Here is a 21,270-nt window from a genome sequence, read left to right as displayed (position 1 = left end):
TTTGTCAAATAAATAAATACAAATACAATCTTTAAAAAGAAGAAAAGAAAGAAAGGAAGAGAGAGAGAGTGAAGGAAAAGATAGCCTGCATTGAACTCAAAGCTGCAGATGCCCTGGAGCCTGGCTGACTTTGTCTTTTATTTTATTTTATTTTATTTTTTTATGACTTTGTCTTTTTGGAGCCATGCCAAAGAGATCCCAAGCAGACCCTATAAGTATCCTCTTCAGCTATCTCACCTCACCCCCACTGGACAGGAGGTTCACAGGCAGGCTAGTGAGGGAACTGAGTGTTCACAGCTAAAAATTCAGAAGCTTCAGGGCCCAGTGGATGGAGGTGGACAGGTAGGGCTTGGCAAGAGAAGGCCAGCATAGGCTGTCTTCAGGGTAGGGCAGTGGGGATCCAGGTTCAGCCCAGCGGCGGTTTTATACCAAAGCAGGAGAGAGGAAAGTTTCTAGAAACCGGATCAGAGCAGTATCAAGACTTCTGCCACAGGTGACTTCTCAGTCACAGACATGCCCAAACCCTCTTCTAGTGTGAGGGCAGCAGAAGCTCAGGATGCTTTGGTAGCAAGTGGATACACAGACGGGGGGGGGGTGGGATGAGGTGGAGATTTGCTTCAAACAATTCTCCAGCCCTGGAGCCAACCCGCCCCTTCCCCCGGTCCCACAGCTCCCTTACCCTAAACGGAAGCACTTCGCACAATTATGTCTCGAAAAGCCACCCTACATGGCTTCTTTTCACTTTTGGAAAGGTGGATTTCCATGTCCCCTGAAGAAGTACCCGTCTGTTTTACTTGGGCCACCTCAGCTTAAACACCTGTAAACACCTGTTGAATCGCCCCTATGTTGGGCAAAGCCAAGGTCCCCAGACCCACAAACCGGGGCCACAAATAACTGCTTGCTCCTTCAGTCTTCCCGAGTTGACTGTGGACATAGGGCGGGTGGGGGGGGGGAGGTGGGTATCTGGAAGGAGGATAGAGGGGCTGGGAATCCCTCCCCAATATATCCCAAGGTAGCGGCAATACTGCGCGGTGGATCAAAGTGGCTCTCAGAACCTTCCTGCTTTCTTTTTGTTTAAATCTTGCCTTGGCCCCTCACTACTTTTATCTCGCTTTCCTCATCCGCAAAATGGGTTGTCGGAAGGCTTAACCGGAATCTTGCACGCAAAGCGCTTCCTGCTCCTGCGGTGCCCAGGATGGGGAAAGCGCTCCCTGAATGCTCGCTGTTACTGGGATTGCTCCATTCTGGGGGGTAATGGGGGGGGCTGCAGGAAGCCATCCCAACACGCCACCCTCCCAGCACCCCCCCCCCAGGCACCAGGGAGGCTGATGGGGAAATAAAGACCGTGCAGAAAGCAGGCCCGGGGCTGCCGGCCTCTTCCTCGCCCCCCGCCCCGCGGCCCGTGCAGGCCCCAGGTGCTCTCCCCGCCCCGGCGCCCGCCCTCCCTCCCCAGGTCGGGGCGGCGGGGCTGCGGGCGGGGGCGGGGCTCGGCGGCGGGGCCCGGGGCGGGCGATATAGCGGCGGGGCGGCGGCGCCAGCGCGCGGGGGCAGCGCGGCGGGCGGGGGCCGAGACCCAGACGGCCGAGCGGCGGGCACCGGGGCGGCCCGCAGCCAGGCGAGCGCCATGAGCGGCAAGTGCGACGTGGTCGTGGTGGGGGGCGGCATCTCAGGTCAGTGGCGGCTGCGGCCCGCCTTCCTCCTCCCGGCGCCCCGACAGGTGGTCGCCCGGGGGGAGGCGCGCGGGCGCTCGAGGGCCGGGGGCGGGGGCGGGGGCCCCGGGAGTCCGGGCGCGCGGGCGGGGATCCGGCGGGTCCCGAGCGCCGCGCGCCGAGCCTCCCTCGCGGGCAGGATTCGGGGCGGTCCTGGACGGAGGCGGGGGCCGAAAGTCCGTGCCGGGCTGGGGCCAGGCCTTGAACTTCTCCCTCCGAAGGCTGCCAGGCCTGCGCTGGGGGCGTTTTCGAGGCGGCGAGGAGCGAGGGGGCCGGCGGGCGAGAGATCTCTGGCGGGGGGGACGCAGGGGTCCGTCACTTGCTCCAACCTGACCTGGACGCTCAGTGCCCCCGCGTGAAGCAGGCGGGCACCCCAGCGTGCTGTGATCCTCGCGCTCGTAGCAGGGAAACGACCTTGAACAGCTCCCGGTTCCGAAAGCGGGGCTTGGACCCTGGGGCAATGGATTGCCGGAGACCGCCCTGACCCTGTGTTTCTGTGATTGTCACGGATCTCCTTGGGGCAGCAGGGACTTTGGGGGCAAAGAGCTCTTCTAACCCCCCCCCCCCTTAGAGCAGGATGAACAAGCTGGGTGTACAAGTGCAACAGGGCTGCAATGGAGAAGCTGGACTCTCTGGCCTAGCCTATATGGGCAGGGTTGGGGGCAGAGACCACCCTCTGCCCACCAGTGCATGCCCACCGTGGCACAGAGACAGAAGCCAGAGGGAGGCATGGGGTCGGTGGGGAAACTACCCTCTGAGGAGGGCAGGTCAGTGGGATGGGGTTAGTGGGACTAAACAATGCTCCCAGAACAGCTAAACAGACCCCTGGAGATGCTTTGATCAAAGTCCCAGGGCCTCCGGGTGCCTGAGAAGTAGATAGGACACCTCTCCAAACCATTGGATGTGTTGGCCAACACTTGCCCTAACCAGGTCTTAAGAGCAGGGTTAGTCCCTGCTCCCCGTGAGTGGACAGGACAGAGGTACCCGATTCTTGCTGGACCTGGTGAGTAAACCAAGGCCTTGGATGTTGGGTGCTGATCCCAGTCCTGTGCTGCCCCCTCCACACCTTTGGCTCAGATCTCAGGCTACCACTTTTTTTTTTTTAAGATTTTACTTATTTATTCATGACAGACACACACAGAGAGAGGCAGAAACACAGGCAGAGGGAGAAGCAGGCTCCATGCAGGGACCCAGGATCCCGAAGGCAGATGCTCAACCACTGAGCCACCCAGGCGTCCCTCAGGCTACCACTTCTGTCTGCGGGACCCTCCGGAGCTCACTCTGCCAAGCTGTGTTGAGTGCTGCAGGGACACAGATACATAAGCACAATGGTGTTGTTAAGGTGGGCCAAGGCTCAATCAGTCCCCTTTTCCTGCACTATTTTTGACATTTTTTTCTTCCACAGGAACTTGGACTTAAAAGCATTTCTACCTAGGTGCTTTAGAAAATATTACTGAGTGCTTCTTGACACTGACTCACGTAGCCTCCCATCTCACAGAAGCTGGAGGTTCTCTTGCCCGGCTCCCAAAGTCTGTTTTTGCCCAAAGTCTAATGGGTTCAGATTTTTCTCTTCCCTCTTCCCTTCTACTGGTCTTTCTGATTCATACTCCAAGCTTTCAGGGTCACTCCAGTTATTCATGTCAGGCTTGTTGGGGAAGAGTAGACAAGGGTTTTGGCTCTTCTTTGACAAGCAGCGGTGAACCTCTACACTCACCTCCAGACTCTCAAAACATGGGACAGGTGAACAGATCTGCCTTTTCGCAAGAACATTACCTGGAATAGGCATTGTTCTCAAAACCAAGAAAGCAAGGTTCCAAGGCCCTACCTCAGTGGCTTTATCTGCTGCATGAAGGTAACACCAGTGAGTCAGAGCTAGATGACAGGGTCATCGTGAAGGGCAAGTGAAACAATGTGTGTGACAGTAGCTTTGTGAAGTCTGACGTATGACACAAGGTCCTATAAGAAGTTTACTCATTTATTCAAACAATAGGCACTGGAGTAAGCTGCGATAGGGGGTGCAGGAACAGATCACATTGCTTTTTGCCCTGGAAGATTTGTCCACCCAGAAAGGGAGAGGAGATACCCGAGCAAAGACAATACAAGGTCAAGAGTGGGTACCTGCCACAAGAGGAGTCCGTTCATTAATTTTTTATTCATTTATGCGATGACCATTTGCTTCCTGTTCCACATCCTATCCCAAAGGGAATAAAAGATGAATTATACAGGGATGTTGCCCTGGGGGCATTCACAAGCTAACGTGGAAGACAGAGCCCTGAACCATTAATACTCATGACCCCTGATAGATGCTTTAGTGGTGCATGCACAAAGTCCCAGAGAAGGTGATTGGAGGGAATGTCAAACTCTGCCTGAGAAAATCTGGGCAGACTTCACAGAGGAGGTGACATTTGAAGCAGGTCTTAAGGGATGGATAGGAGTTCATCAGGAGACTAGATGAAGAAAGCATTTTGAGCTAAGAAACAGATGATGCCAAATCACAAACATGTGAAAGAATGCAGGAGCACGCTTAGGAAGCCTCAAGGACTTTAGTGTAGAGAGTTGTGTCTGTGTGTGTGTGGGAGAGGTTCTGGTAGGATGAATTGTGGGGAGGCTTGTACATCATCCCCAACAGGTTTAGTTCTTTGTGTGGTCAAAGAACGACCACAGAGGATTTTCATTCACAGAGTGACATGTGTCAAGTCATAAGAATATGGTGATGGTTTAGCAAAAAGAGAGACATCAAGTGGAGAAACAGGTGTGGGAGACAGATGGGACACAGAGAGTCGGAGGTGCTGGGAGGATGCCCGGGGACAGATGTCTAGCAGGTGGAAATGCAGAAGAGAAGTTAGGCTCACAGATGCCTGCGATGGAGAAGTTTTAGCCAAAACCACTGAAGCAAATAAAATGAATGAAACCAAGAGAGAAGAGAGGAAGCCCAGGAGAGGCTGGAAGAGGGGGTAGAAAGGAGCAAGGTATCTTCCACCATCCTCTGTAGTTTGAGGAGGAAACAGATGCTGAAAGACACTTGGTTAACCTCACACCCTGGCTGAGATACCATCTCCCAGGACTGCCCTTAACCACCCCCGCCCCCCGGGTTGGATGAGATCCTGTTTTACTCTCCCCTGCCACCTGGTTCTTTTCTGCGAGTTGGTAAATTGTTCACTTTCCCCTCCACTGGGCTGAGCCTCCGGAGCCTGGGGAGGTGGACTTTAACTTTACGCCGACACAGTAGCAATTGATTGGATCTGAAACTCATGCCCACCTACTTACTACCAACCCTTTTGTGTTTCGTGCCAAATCACACGGAGGGTGGGAGAAGTGGTCCAATCGGAATTCTAGAATGAGGAGGTGACCCACACAATGATTTCCGTTTAGAAGTGTCGGAATTTGACTCTGGTTTTTAAATGTTGTTAATTATTAAACTTGGGACATTCTGCTAGTTCTCTGATAGTCTTTCAGGCCATCAGCAAATTTTAATCACCCCTTTTAGGATAAACACAGATGTATGGGAGGTACAGCTGGTTAATATACAACTTTCTTTTTTGAGATTTGAAAAATTCTAGGGTACTGGCAAAAAGTCTTTTAAGAAACTGGTGCAGCATATAAATGCATACCTACTGAAATGTCTTCCACCCAAGGGGCAGGTCATCTCTGGAGTTTTGACAAAGTAACAGCGTTTCCCACATGGAGCTGGAGAGAAGCATATTCTTTCTTGTCCTGTGTCTCGGTTTCAGTGTTTGGGTTGGTGAAGCCATGGAAACTATCTTTTGCAATTCTGGAATGGCTCTTGCTCAATCCTCAAAATAAAAGCTAAAAAAAAAAATAGGGAAATTTGAAGCAGAAAGGAAGACATTTTTTGCCAGGCTTGAGAGAGTACATTCAGCCCTCTGAGGTTGGTTGAGATCCTGCAACAGTTGGAGCCAGCCTTCCAAATCATAACCCACACGTGGCAGGTGCCCCATGCGGGCCAGGAAGGTGAGCCTGCTCCAGACCAGTGGGCCCGGCCTGGGCAGGGGCTGTCACGGATGGCCCACGAGGGGTCATGAGTTGAAGGATGCGGTAGGCAGATGTGGCCTGCGTGTTAATGGCAAAACTTCATCTTCACGTTTGATGAGGAAAGATGGAGGACATCGCTGGGCTCCTAGAACCCACCTGAATGTTTGGAAAAATAATAATTATATAGAAGTGCTTGGAAATCTGGAGATCCCCTGTCAAAGAGAGGCTACAGAGAGGCAGTTTGGCAGTGTTAAAAAAAAATAGATGCTCTGGTGTCAAACAGACTCATTATGGATCCCATTTCCTACATGTACCTACTGTGTCACCATAAAAGTTCCCTCACCTCCCTATTCTTCAGCGGCCTCACCTTCTAACTGAGACACCTGACGCCTTTATCGGCAAGAGGGGGTTGTTGCTAGGATTAGAAAGAATGTACATGCTGGCCATTACGGCTTCAGCTTAAACCTTTTGGAAAATACATCCTTGTTTAGCTGCTAGGATTTTTCGGCCTGTGGGAGGAGGAGCAGGCATTTCTGTGTAATCATTTCCTCCTCCTCAGCAACTAATAATTTTTCTTGCTGTGAGGCGTTTTTAAGGTGGCACTAGTGCAGGCATCAGTAAGGACCTGGTCCGTCCCCACCTCCTCCTGCCTCCTCCATCCCTTTGCTCCTTCCAGCGAGGGGCCTCCGGAGCTCAGGCTCACCTCCAGCTCCGGGACTCGCCACCGTGTTCGTTGTCAAGAGAAACGTTGGCAGCCCCAGATCTGGATGTCAGCAGCACCCTGGCCTGACTGCTTTCAGGTTCTGACCAGGGCTTCATTCCAGCCACCTGCCTCCTGTCTTCATTATAATGACAAATGTATTAATAATACATGCACATATTATTTATTCATTGGACAGGATTAATTGCTTATTAATAATAAGTAATAACAAGAGTGAGCATTTTGAGTGCCGTCCACATGCCGGGCAAGGTGTTCAGAGCTTGACTTTTCCCAGCAGCTCTATGAGGGTTAAGGATGACAGAGCCTCATACCCTCTGGTTGATTCTAATACCTGGGGCATATCGGTGGGAGGGGCCTGCCCGGTGGTCCATGCGGGCAGAGCCAGGCGCCACCAGAGTCATGATTTCTAAATCCTTCTATAGCCTCCAGGCTCCAGGCTCGGCTTGGCCATTATCCATGGCAGCATTTTTCGCTTCTGGCTGGAGATGTTGAGGGGTCCAGGCAATGATGGGGCCCTGTTGACAGCGTGGCATCTACCCTGGTTCCACCACTAACTAGCTGCGCCACCGTAAGAGAGATTGGTAACCTTCCCGTGTCTTGGTTTTCTTATCCAGAAGATAGGGATAATCATGGTATCCACTTTGAAAAGTGGTGGAGAAAATTAAAAGAGAAAATGTGCGTGAAGGGCTTGGCATCTGGCAAGCACACAGTAGACACAGGCTATTATTGTTCAACAGGCTGACAAATGGCCACCAACCACAGATGGCTCTGAAGTGGCACTGGGCCAGCTGACTCCACTGTCAAACTTCAGGTCGAGGAAATGGTTAGTGGTGTGCATGCAGTAACACACACACACACACACACACACACACACACACACACACACATTCATAGACCATTATTCTGTAGAGGGATGCTGTCTCCCAGCCCTACTTTCTTGGCTCGTATATGATTTACTAACACAGATGATCTAAAAGCCCGCAGAGGGACACCCGGTGGCTTAGCAATTGGGTGGCCTTCAGCTCGGGGCGTGATCCTGGGATCCGGGATCGAGTCCCACGTCGGGCTCCCTGCAGAGAGACTGCTTCTCCCTCTGCTTGTGTCTCTGCCTCTCCATGTCTTTCAGGAATGAATGAATGAATGAATGAATGAATAAATAAGTGCCAGCAGCAAAGTTTAAAGAAAAAGCTTAAACTCTAATTATATTGAAAATATATTTAAGAAAGAAATGCGTGAGAAATTCTGCCTGCAGAACACATTTCTGTTAATGAGCACTTCTAATCATTTGGTGCTGGGCGGACATTAATATTAGGATCACCCCACTGTTACTCAATTTTGCATTTGTTTCCTTGTTTGATTTCTTCTGCTCCCAGTGAAAATCTCATGGCAGCTTGTTCCAGTCTGTTAACCTTTGCCAATTATTGGAGCTGGCCACTTCCCCTGTAACACAAATGTGGAAAGTGTTTTGACATCATTTGTTCACACTCCCATGGCTACAAAGACACACACATCAATAGGATTTTAGTAACGTGGCCGATAATGTATGTCATCAAAATTTGTTTTAAAACACCACAGCTTGTAACTGAAAATCAGCTGCTTTAGCGATTCCTGCATTTTTGACAACAAATTACACAGGTGGCCCCTCTGGCCAGATTTAGCCTATGATCGAAAAGAGATCATTTAGTTTTAACTTACTTCTCTAACACGTTGGACCTGAGTAGCACTTCCATGTTTCTTTTTTTTAAATTTTTATTTATTTATGATAGTCACACACAGAGAGAGAGAGAGAGAGAGCCAGAGACACAGGCAGAGGGAGAAGCAGGCTCCATGCACCGGGAGCCCGACGTGGGATTCGATCCCGGGTCTCCAGGATCACGCCCTGGGCCAAAGGCAGGCGCCAAACCGCTGTGCCACCCAGGGATCCCCCATGTTTCTTTGACACAGTGAAGTCCATAAAATGGTTTGGTGCCAAGTATTATTTCTCCAGATATCAGCAATGACAGCTAGTATGTTACCATCAAATTCGAATATGCGTACATTTCTTTATTCCTGTGAAGATTTGCACTATATACACACATGCGCTTGACTGATGAATATTGTATTAGAACTTCTACAGTTTGAATGACATTTAAAATTAGAGATTATTGAGGTGCCTGGGTACCTCAGTGGATTAAGCATCCAACTCTTGATTTCAGCTCAGGTCATGATATCAGGGTTGTGAAATCGAGGTCCCAAACTGGGCTCTGTGCTTGGCATGGAGCCTGCTTGAGATTCTCTCTCTCTCTGTCCCTCTGCCCAACCCCCTCCCCATCCTCACCACTACCCCTTCAGCTTGTGCTCTCTCTCTTTCTAAAAATAAAAAAGATTAATGACTATTAAATTATTACAGGTGATGAGACCTGTAATATAGTATAGTATAATGGTGAATGTCAGTCAGCACCTGGGACAAATGAAATATGTACAGTTGCAGGTGACTCTGTATCAGAACTACCACTAACCGTTTCCATCTTTGGACTTGATGGCTATTTTACTTACAGTCTTAACCAATTTTAATTTAACTGACCCATTTAAGCATCTATGAACCCTTGTCTGACCTTAGGCTGCTCAGAGTCTGGGCCTTCTTGTGGTTTATCCCCCCGTTTCTGGTGTTGAGCAAGGAACCCAGCCCACTCTAGCTCCCAGAAATAGAATTACTGTCAGTCGAATCTCTTGGTCAAGATCGTGGGTCCTCCCAGGCTTTTGGACCCAGAGAAGGTACGCTCCACTGCTAGAAACCTATAGAAAACATGGAGCAAACCTTTCACCTTCTCGAGGAAGCAGGATAACAGAGCAGTGAAACACAAGGACTCTGTGGGCCTAGGGCTTAGGTTCAAGTCCTCTCCCTCTGTCCCTGACTGTGGCTTGGGTTATTTACCTACTTCCCCAGCCTCCAGATCCTTGTTTATAAAATGGAGGGAGGGCCCCAGAACTACCTCCTGGAATGTCAGTCAGTGTTAATTGTGCCATTTTTACAAGTCAACGGGCAGTATTTTTTTTTTTTTGAGAGAGAGAGAGAGAGTACAAGCAGGGGAGGAGCAGAGGGAGAGGGGGGGCAAACAAGTCTCTGGCAGACTCTAGACTTGATGCTGAGCACAGAGCCTGACATAGGGCTTGATCCCAGGACCCTGAGATCATGACCTGAGTTGAAACCAAGAGTCTGGATGCTCAACTGACTGGGCTACTACCCAGGTGCCCTGCCAATGGGTGGTATTAACTGAGGGGGATCCTGGAAATGTAAAAGATCAAATACTCTCCTGAGTCCCAAACTGAGCCAAACTGAGAGGTTATGTTCAGAATGAGATTTGCTCAGGTTAAATGTGCAGCATTGCCAATCTGGAAGGGCCTCAAGTTTGTGAGGGTGAGCTTTTTCATAATGTCCCTGCATAAAAGTAATTATTTCCCTTAAGAGAGGGGTGTATTAATGGCATAAAATTCCTTCCTGATTAGGAGCATCCAAGTCATATAAATTTCTCACCAGCTAAAAAATTGCTGACTTTAACAGGATCATTGGTGACTGAAGATGCAAGCATTTTGGTAAAGTTTCACCTCCTAGGGAGAGCACCTGGTTTTCGGTCTCAGGAAAAGCAAACCAAGAGATGCCAAAGGGCCGATCCCAGGCCTTACAGCCCCTTCCTTTGAATAAAATTACAGTCCTGAGGAATGAACTCCTCTCTTTATGAGCAAGTCCCATCTGTAGTTGGAAATAGGGAGCCATTGAAAATCTTTGCTGTAAAGATAAGGTGGGCGGCTACTTGCCTGACAGGTGGAAGAGGGCAACCCGTGGAGCCAGGGAGGCCAAAAAATGGATAGAAATTCTGGAACAGGTTGAGAGGTGACCAGAAAGGAAGTATCACAAAGATAGTAATTCATGCTCTCCCTCTGAAGTTTTACAACTGAAATTGAAGGACGTGACTTTATTTGAAATTTCCTTTTTTTTTTTAAAATAAAACCAAAGAGATTTTTCTGCCCGAGCGCTGTGACACAGCTTACTAAATGACAGACTCACATCTTGGGCAGTCTCCAACACAAAGTGAACAGCCCATCCTATTTGTTATGTCAAAGTTGTCACTGAAACCTACTGTTTCATGAGAGAGGAGGCACAATCAGGAAGCACTTCCAGGTAGGGATGACCTTTCAAATGTCAGTAATACCATAGTCCCTGTTCAGCGCTATCTTAAGTGGCAGGTTCTAGTTAATTTCCACTTTGTGTCAAAAGCTTAAACCCTTGATCTGATGTTCGTCATCTCTTCCGTAGGACATTTTTACTCTGGCCACATCCTCCTCCTCCACATTTATCAGCATTGCACAATGAGGAAGGTGTCCTGCTAGGTCCTTAGCTTTGTTTGCTCTCCTTCCAGCCTGAACAACCACTCCCCTTTTGGTTTACCTCTCAAACATTTCCAGTGATTCTTTCATATTGAATTTGGGATCCTGACCTCGTGTTTTGGAGTTGGAGCAACTTTTTATTCCCATGATTCCAGCTGTGTTTCTGTCTTTAATCATGTCTTCATGATGATGTCTTTAATTCCATCTTGCTTCTTTGGGTTATTTTCCAGTTTCCTACATTAAAGCAACGAGCTCTTTGGAAAGGCTTTTGTTATTCGACAAGGCCCCCTTTTCAGATGATTTGGGATAAAGTAAAGAATTAATAGGCAAATTATTTGATAACCAACATTCCCTCTAAATTTTTTTAAGAAGAAAGGCTACTGACATAAATGAAAGATGAAACCACAGAGGAACCTGGGTGGTTCAGTTGGTTAAGTGTCCAACTCTTGATTTCGACTCACATCGTGAGATTGAGCCCCACTCAGCAGGGAGTCTGCTTGTCTCCCTCTCCTTTTGACTCTCCTCCTGCTCGTGTGCATGCTCTCTCTCTCTCTCTCTCTCAAATTAATAAATCTTTTTTTTAAAAAAGAAGATTCTATCTCTCCCCCTTCCTCTGCCCCTCTCCACATTCAAGCACACATACACACTCCCTATCTGTCCCTAAAAAAAAAAAAAAAAGGAAATCATAAAAAAGGGGGTATGAAATTGCATTTTTCCCTGATGATTTATGGTTTAAGGAAATATTTTGGAGACATGGGAACATTTTTTTAATAACACGAATTGTAGAAATAATACATATTTATTATGAAAATCTGTAAATTGCAGAAAAGGACAAAAAGAGAATGAAAATCATCCATAATTGATCCCCACCAAAAAGAAAGAAAATGTTACTAATGTCACTTATATTTTTTTCTTGCACATCACCTTTGGATTTATTTGGTGTTTTTTTAAATAAATAATAACACGACTGCTTAATCATGTCTTAAATGCACTTGTCCCATAAGATCTCCGTAACTATATTTCTTCATAAGATTGTATTTATTTAAGCAACGTCTATTGCTGAAGATTTGTATTTCCAACCTCTGCTATTTTAAACAAAGCTATTATGAACATCCTTATACCTAAGCCATTGGGCATAATTCTGATGATTTCTTTAGGAATTTTCTAGAAATAAATGTTGGGAATCCTTTGAAGGCATTTAATAATTAATGCAAAATTGTCATTCCCAAGATAATTTTGCCAGTCTCCTTTAGGGTAGATTTGCAATTATGGGCTTCTTAGTTACTTCAACAGGCAACCAACGTTCCCCCCCACTCTGGCACGATACAGAGAAAGTCATGCTCCTTCATCCAGTTTGTAGTTGTCACTTAATGAAGTTGCAGCAACTAGAAATTACGAACGTCTTCAGCTTTGTAAAATTTCTGTAGTGGCAAGTAAATTTTGCTCTCTGCAACTGGTTTTGGCAATGAGTGCTTTATGTCCACTGTTATATTTTTTATCATACTTCTAAATTTTTTGGACACCATTTATCCTGTGCATCTAGAACTTTGACATAATTAGATAATTCTGTTGTGAACTTTGACATAATTAGATATTTCTGTTGTGTTTCAGTGCAGAAAAGAAAATAGCTCTGTAACAAATAATTTTCTGTGATTATTTTTACCCATCTAGATAAGAAATGGACATAGCCTTTGTCCACAGTCTTTTGTAACAGAGGATCAAACAGCTGTTTCATGTTTCGCATTTTAATTTCCTCTCTAGTTTGCATTCCAATCTGTGCTAGATTTTAGTTTATTTGGGAGTCCTGTAAGATAACAGTTGACAGTTTCTGAATAGCCCTTTCATGCTATGCCGGTTGGTCAAAATCAAACAGCCCTTGATAAGCCCAGACCAAGGTGTACACTCAGATGAGCTCCTCATTTCATCAAGTGTGTTTTCTCATCCTGTTGTTTCCACAGGGGAGAAAAAGAAGTCAAGTTTGCTCATTTCTTGATGGATTTGTTCATTCAATAAATGCTTATCAGATGCCCTGTTTACCAAGCATTGGGCCGGTGTGGGAATAGACAGATGGGTGATACGTTTTTCCATCTTTGAGGGATACGTCAGGCCGAGGGAGACACATACAGCTCCGCACAGGTGAATGTGAAACATGAAACAAGTGAATGCTGGGTGGCAGATGCTGAGAAAGATATGTTCATCTGGTTCAGACACCACAGAGGAGAGGAAGATGAGAGTGTCACCTTGGGGCCTCAAAGAACATTTAGCAATAGGATTTATCAGAGATTTAATTGGCCAATTCAACTATATTTCCTTCAAACATTGCTCTAAATGGTTGAAATTTAAAACTACGCTCTAAAAAAAAAAAATCTACGCTCTAATATACACAGGCCATTGAGATTTCAGCTTCTCTCTTATCATTGGCCCTAAAATGGCAGCGTGGTTGGCTGTTAAAATCCCCCCTTCAGGGCACTTCTTCCCCTACCTGCTGAGAGTTTTGGCCATCTGCTTGTTCATTGCGGAGTCCCTCTCTGGAAATTCCCTTTGACTAAGGGGATCTGACTCACCCAAGAGCACGCCCCTTGCTTTGCAGGCACCCTGCAACAGCCTGCAACAGATGGAGGAGTATAGAGGCCTGGGCCCCTTGCCTCACTTCAACACAACTCTGACGTGCACTCTCAGCTCTGGGGCTCCCTGTGGGATTGACTGAGGCTTCTGTTGTGCATCTCAGTTCAACTCCTCTCTCTGACCAGTCCTGCTTCCCTTACTTCCTTACACCTGTTGAATCCTGATGAAGCACCTACATGCAAATCTGTCTCAGAGGCTGCTGGCCCTGGACCCTCATCTTGATAGACAGTAGTTGAATGGTATTTTTGCCCTGTACATCACAAGAGGTTCTAACCATGAGGTTTTCTTCTGTTGGAGGTAGAGGCCTGGGAAGAGTCCTGAACTTCATCAGTTCTGGATCTTTTAGGTGGCCCGAGCACCCAGAACAGGGCGGAGGGTGGAGGCTGACCTCTATAGTGGCCCAAACAAGCTGCAGGAAATCTAATTCTCTTACCACTCTGTGGGCTGATTTAGAGCTGAGGTCCATAGCCTCTTATCTGGAATTGCTACAAATGTAGATTTCTTCCTTTATTGGAAACATTTGTGGCAATGTAGCCAAGGGATAAATTCTGAAACAAAGGACTATAATCTGTGAAGACTAGACACAGAAGGTCACCGACTGTCCATCTATCCCAGGCTATCATTTTGGGTCCACCTCAGATTCTGGGTTCTTGGCAAAATAGTACTGTTGGTGCACACCTCTCTTCTTCCCATAATCCTGCTACTATTTTATGCAGCTTCCTGTAGGATTTCTCGAAGGGAATTGAAGATACTAAAAGTGATTATAAAAATGGGCAACAGGGAGAAAGTGAGGGAGCGGGTTGGTAGTGTTTGAGTGGAGAGGGCAGCAGGTTGGCGGTCTTTGGTCAAAGGACATTCATAATAGAGGGATTTGACAAATGAACGAGGAAGATAGATCATGAATGTAAAGGAGTGTGTTGTAGAGTTTTGACAGGTAACTTTTGGCTGTACTTTTGGAAACGATCATTGATAGCATTAAATGAGTTACAACATTCTGAATTGGCATGTCCAGAGATACGATCCTCTGCAGTCAACAAATGATTTAAGAAGAGAGAGAGAGATCCTGTTCTTCCCATGCCCACCAAGCCAAACCTTACAGAGCCAGACTATTAGTAACGCAATGACATTAACACTTTGAGGATTCTGTTCTCTGCTTGAAAAAGACAAAGCTCGTTACTTACAAAAATATCTGTAAAAGGCAATTGTTGGCTAGTTTCTAATCCGGTGATTCCGCCCCTTGTGTTTACCATCTACCCCAACTCTTGGCTGGCAGCCCGAGTTGCCATCACCCTGCTGTGATAGTCTCTCATTTAGAAAACATGAAGTGAGCGCCTTCTACATGCTGGATGCCAGGAATGAGTATCAAGAAACAGTTCAAGCTTAACACACACACACAAGCAGGAAATGAAGTGAGGTTACATTTCCTGTGCCCGTTAATTGTTGGCTTGTGCATACAAAAATAAATGTACTTGTTAAATAAAGGAAGCCTCTGTATACCTTTACAGAGCTCACCTTTGGGCCAAGTCAGAATGGATGTGGCGATGACTCTGGTTTTGATTGTCAGGTGTTGTGTCATCTGCTAGTTTTTTCAGGCTTACTCATAGGTGGTATGATCTTTCAGGCCTTCGGAGGGGTGAAATACCATACATACCTTTTATGTCATTGGAAATCGGGCTGCACGCAGGAGTGGTCAGAGTCTGAAAGGAAATCACATGGTCCTCGTTGATAAAAGGCAGACCATCCAAAACACACTGCCTGTGATCTGCTTTTCTCCCCTAGTTCCTTTCTCTCTGATATCGTGGAGAATGTGTCCAAGGGGAAAATGAGTTTTCTGTAGATAAATCAGTCTGCTGGTCCACAGTATTGAGCTTCCAGCAGACTGGTCTGAGAAATGGAAAAAAGTATAAAGAGATTAAAATGACTCTAAGGCAATGGGTGGGGGTGGGGGGGAGGAGAAGGAAGCAAAAAACATTTTGTGTGAAGAAGAAAAATCATTTGGGACTTCGGCTTGCTTTATTCTTGGGTGTTTGTTGGCGAGCAAAAACTATGAAAAGCAGGAGAAACTGACAAAATACTTTTTTTCTCCTCCTGTGTTCTTTTAAAGGTACATTTCAGGAAAGCTTGTCTTTTATTTTTATTTTTTTAATATTTTATTTATTTATTAATAAGAGACAGAGAGAGAGAGAGGCACAGGCAGAGGGAGAAGCAGGCTCCATGCAGGGAGCCCGACGTGGGACTCGATCCCGGGTCTCCAGGATCACGCCCTGGGCTGAAGGCAGGCGCTCAACCCCTGAGCCACCCAGGCGTCCTGAAACCAATCTTTAAATTTAAAAGCAATAGTGAATTTTACGTTTCAGATGAAGATCTATGCGTGTGTGCTGTTTGAATCCCTTTTCTTTGAAAACAGGGATTGAAAAAAAAAATGGGAGGACTTAGAATTTAAACCCATCTTCAGACCATGCGTTCTACATACAAACTCTTGGCATCCGTTTTCAAATGTTGTCAAATACAGTGAAGACTTCAGTGATGAAAAGGGACATCTGCAAATGATTTGCAAAGTGAGAGCTTATTCAATCTCTCTGCTAACATAATTGCAGCGAGGGGTGAGGAAGAAACACAAAATACATATGCAAAATGTAGCACTAACACCTGCCTGGCATTTCTCAAGGATCTTGGTTCCTGTAATTCTTGCACACCTGAGAAAGGCAATGTCAGGTTTTTCGTTCTCAACAAATCCATCCTTCCTATAAGGTGGCACGTGCAGTATATTGATCTGCGCAATTTTACATTAAGTGGAAGGTCAGAATGAGATGAGGAACGGAAACACAGGTTGAGAGCTGCTCTGTGCTCACATTATTTGTCTGCTTGAATATTGTTTGCTCCATCTTTGGCATCTGAGCTTTGTGGCACAGAGTGGGACAGGGTAGGCGGTCCCTGTAAGCTCTTATTCAACTAAAGTGTTTTCCAGAGTAGTTCCCGCCATCTAAGGGAGGATTTTGCAGCTTCTTGTGCTGTGTATTCACCGGGCGTTTGAAGACATCACTTCTTTTTATCCCCTCCATTCCGGTGTCCTGCTTCCCTGCCACCTGTCTGGCTTCTCCTTCGGTCTCCTTGGCCCACTGCTCCTAGCTTTGCTTCCAGTGTTCCCTGCTTGGGGGAAACAGAACCACCTTCAGACCAGTTTTCAAGCCAAGACCCTTGACTTTTGTGGCAGACACTGGAGTGATCCCACCACCGCCCCTCAGCACCCCTTCCCATATACAGGGACCTGTAGCTTCTGACAGCTGCGAATCTTTGCCTGGGGCCTTTCTCTAGCCACTGGAGCACCCCCCAACACCACTGGCTCCCACTCAGGACAGGCCAGCAGTGTGCTGGGGTTAGTGACATAAAATGCACCATTTGAACATCCACACTGTCGTACAACCATCACCACCATCCATCTCCAGAATTTTGCCATCATCCTAAACTGACACTCTGTCCCCACTAAACCTGATTTCCCCATTCCCTGCTCTCCTCAGCCCCGGGCACCCCCCATCCTGCTTTCTGCCCCCACAGATATGACTACCTGGGGACCTTCATATGAATGGAATCAGACAGTACTTGTCCTTTTATGTCTGGATTATTCCACTTAGCGTAATGGCTTATCTACCCACTCCATTCCTACACAAAAGGAATTATAATTCGGTTTTAATGAGGAAAAAATTTTCAACTTCCGATAACTTTAAGCCACAAAAAAAAAAATGTTTGTTGCTAGAAGTGAACCCAATGAAGTCATTCAAAGATGAAGTTAATTATCTGCTGGCCTTCACCCTATCCTTTTTTTTTGTATATTTTTTTATTGGAGTTCGATTTGCCAACATATATCACTCAATGCTCATCCTGTCACGTGTCCCCCTCAGTGCCCATCACCCAGTCACCCCATCCCCCCACCCACCTCCCCTTCCACTGCCCCTTGTTCGTCTCCCAAAGTTAGGAGTCTCTCATGTTCTCTCACCCTCTCTGATATTTCCCAACCATTTTCTCTCCTTTCCCCTATGAGCCCTTTCACTATTTTTTATATTCCCTGGATGAATGAGACCATATAATGTTTGTCCTTCTCCGACTGACTTACTTCACTCAGCATAATACCCTCCAGTTCCATCCACGTTGAAGCAAATGGTGGGTATTCGTCGTTTCTAATGGCTGAGGAATATTCCATTGTATACATAGACCACATCTTCTTTATCCATTCATTTTTCGATGGACACCGAGGCTCCTTCCACAGTTTGGCTATTGTGGACATGGCTGCTAGAAACATCGGGGTGCAGGTGTCCCAGCGTTTCACTGCATCTGTATCTTTGGGGTAAATCCCCAGCAGTGCAATTGCTGGGTCGTAGGGCAGGTCTATTTTTAACTCTTTGAGGAACCTCCACACAGTTTTCCAGAGTGGCTGCACCAGTTCACATTCCCACCAACAGTGCAAGAGGGTTCCCCTTTCTCCACATCCTCTCCAACATTTGTGGTTTCCTGCCTTGTTAATTTTCCCCATTCTCACTGGTGTGAGGTGGGATCTCATTGTGGTTTTGATTTGTATTTCCCTGATGGCAAGGGATGCGGAGCATTTTCTCATGTGCTTGTTGGCCATGTCTATGTCTTCCACTGGCCTTTACCCTATCCTAACCTTCCCGAAGTGACCCCTATTAATAGCCTGGCATGCATCCTTCCAGACAGTTCTCCTGGCAGGGCAATATTCCTAAACATAAGTCTCATGAGGTGACTCCTCTGCTCCAGACCCTTCAGTAACTTCCATTAACCCCAGGTTTGAGTCCAGGATGTTGACTGTGGCCCAGACACACTGGAGGCCTGACCCCTGCCTACCTCAGAAACGCCATCGGCCAGCAGTCTCTCGGCTCTGCAGTCACACTGGCCTACAGTCAAGTCGTTGAATAATCTACCCCAGGCTCTGGCCTTTATACTTGCTCTTCTCCATGTGCAATCTCTTTGCAGCTCTTCTTTCTCTGCCCCCCAACACCTGCCACTTTGGTGACTCCTGACCATCTTTCAGAACTTACTTTAAAACTCATTTTTTGGGGATGCCTGGGTGGCTCAATTGGTTAGGCATCTGTCTTCAGCTCAGGTCATGATCTCATGGTCCTGAGCTTGAGCCCCGCGTGGGGCTCCCTGCTCAGTGGGGAGTCTGCTTCTCCATCTTCCTCCACCCCCACCATGCTTGTGCACACACTCTCTCTCAAATAAATAAATAAAATCTTAAAAAATAAATAAAAGTCTTTTTTTTTCAATCTCTATATCTGACAGCCCTGTGCAAACTGCATTTCTCTCCCAGTTCTACTTTCCCGTGGCACCTGGTTTTGCACCTTTTCTGTACCCCCTGCTGTAAGCCCCTGGGCACTCTGTCTTCTTCACCACCTGTGCCTGTACCTCACAGATTCACAGTCAATATTAATCGGTTTATCGAATCCTTCTTTAAGAACTACATTAACAACTTTGGTTTTAAATTGTGTTTGTACCTTTCTGCATTGCCCCCCACCTTCTGAGTTACTCTAATACTCAGGATGGGATTAGGATGGGTTTCTACCAAACCCACCATCAAATTATTAAACCATCTAGTTGTAGGAAATTATATCTTCCATGAAAGGAGTGTCCTCACTTGCCCTGAGTTTTCCTGTCCCATTTTCGACACCAGGGTCCTCAGCACTTATCTGATGGCAGCTGTCTCTAATCTACTGTGCTTCAGACCACAGTTCCTTATCTGCGCTGCCCAAATGCCCACCCAGAACTCTGAAAATTGAAACTGTTTTCTAGAACTTTCAGCAAAACCTGATCAGAACTGATGTGTGGGGGTTGCTGTTAGTCATATGTTTTACTGCAGTCATAATAATGCCAGTGATTTCAAGGCGGCTGTCCCAGCTGTCACTAGAGCTGTCTCATAATATGTGCCTCTGTACTCTAAAATCTGAAAAGAATTGAAGTTCTGAAATGCATTTGCCTCCAAGGGTTTCACATCAGGGAAGCCCTTTAAAATAGAACATAGAAGTGTGGCATACAGTGAAAAATATAATACCGAAAATGAGACGATGTAGGAAAATAGCTCAGTTTTGTCTTTTGCATGCAGCTTTCCAGTTTTCCCAACACCATTTGTTCATTTGTTGAAGAGACTGTCTTCTCCCCATTGTATATTCTTCCTTCTTTTGTGGAAGATTAATTGACCGTATAATTGTGGGTTTGCTTCTGGGCTCTCTATTCTGCTCCACTGATCTATGTGTCTATTTTTGTGCCAGTACCATGCTGTTTGATGACTACAGCTTTGTAATATAACTTAAAATCTGGAATTGTGACACCTCCAGCATTGTTTTCCTTTTTCAAGAGTGTTTGGCTATTTGGGGTCTTTTGTGGTTCCATACACATTTCAGGATTATTTGTTCTAGTTCTGTGAACAATGCTTTGGGTATTTCGATAGGGATTACATTAAATGGGTAAATTGCTTTGTGTAGTATGGACTTTTTAACAATATTTGTCCTTCCAATACACGAGCATGGGATATCCTTCCATGTGTTTGCATCATCTTCAATTTCTTTCATCAATGTTTTATAGTTTTCAAATTTTAGGTCCTTCACTTCTATGGGTACGTTTATTCTTAGATATTTCATTATTTTTGGTGCAATTGTAAATGAAATTGCTTTCTTAATTTCTCTTTCTGTTGCTTCATTATTTGTGTATCACCTTAATTTTTTTTAGTAATGGCTTTATTTAGATGAACATATACATGTATACACACACACGAACACACACACATATATATAAGTCACATACCATATGATTCATTCATTTAAATTATACAGTTTAATGATTTTTAACATATTCACAGGATTGTGTTATCACAACCCCAAAGCAACTTTTAAACTTCTCATCTCTCCAAAAGAAAACCCACACTCATTAGCAGTTATTCACTATTTCCCAACACCATACCACCACCACTAAAACCCCACTGCCCCAAACCCTGACAGTTACTAATATACTTTCTGTCTCTAGATATTTGCTTGTTCTGGACATTTCATATAAATTGAATCATACCATACATGAGCTTTTGTGTCTGGCTTCTTTTCAATCAGCATAATGTTTTCTTTCTTTTTCTAATATTTTATTTAAATTCAAAATTAGTTTCAGATGTAGAGTTCAGTTATTCATCAGTTGCATATAACACCCAGTGCTCATCACAACACGTGCCCTTCTTCATGCCCATCACCCAATTGCCCCATCCCCCCACCCTCTCCCCTCCAGGGACCCTCAGTTTGTTTCCTAAGCTAAGAGTCTCTTATGGTTTGTCTCCCTCTCTGATTTTGTCTTGTTTTATTTTTCCCTCCTTTCCCCATGATTCTGTTTTGTTTCTTAAATTCCACACGTGAGTGAAACTGTACAATAACTGGTTTTCTCTCAGTGACTTATTTTGTTTAGCATAATACCCTCTAGTTTCATTCACATTGTTGCAAATGGTAAGATTTCATCCTTTTTGATGGCTGAGTAATATTCCATTTTGTGTGTGTGTGTGTGTGTGTGTCACATCTTTATCATTCATCTCAATTAGCATAATGTTTTCAAGGTTCATTCTTGTCATAGCAGGTATTTCATTCTTTTTATCACAAAATAATTTTCCATTGTATGGATAGAGCACATTTTGTTTATCTGTTCATTAGTTGATGGGCATTTGGGTTGTTTCTACCTTCTGGCTATTGTGAATTAGGCTACTGTGAACATTCATGTGCAAGTTTTCATGTGGACATATGTTTTCATTTCTCTTGGGTATATGCCTGGGAGTGGAACTGCTTGGGTCATATGGTAACTCTATGTTTAACCTTTTGA

General features: G+C 45.8%; 1 protein-coding gene across 1 annotated transcript in view; it reads left to right on the top strand.

The window, feature by feature from the left end:
• The first annotated feature begins 1,533 nt into the window (after positions 1–1,533).
• MAOB (monoamine oxidase B) overlaps positions 1,534–21,270 on the top strand; it is a 117,581-nt gene continuing 97,844 nt past the window's right edge. Inside the window, exon 1 of the mRNA XM_055338702.1 lies at positions 1,534–1,670. Within this exon, the coding sequence (XP_055194677.1) occupies positions 1,625–1,670 (46 nt within the window). The 5' untranslated portion in view covers positions 1,534–1,624. The remainder of the gene's footprint in view (positions 1,671–21,270) is intronic.

Source organism: Nyctereutes procyonoides, unplaced genomic scaffold (assembly GCF_905146905.1).
Source record: "Nyctereutes procyonoides isolate TBG_1078 unplaced genomic scaffold, NYPRO_anot_genome, whole genome shotgun sequence".
Taxonomy (NCBI): Eukaryota; Metazoa; Chordata; class Mammalia; order Carnivora; family Canidae; genus Nyctereutes; species Nyctereutes procyonoides.
Note: the sequence above shows the minus strand (reverse complement) of the source record. Positions and strands in the feature narration are given on the sequence as shown.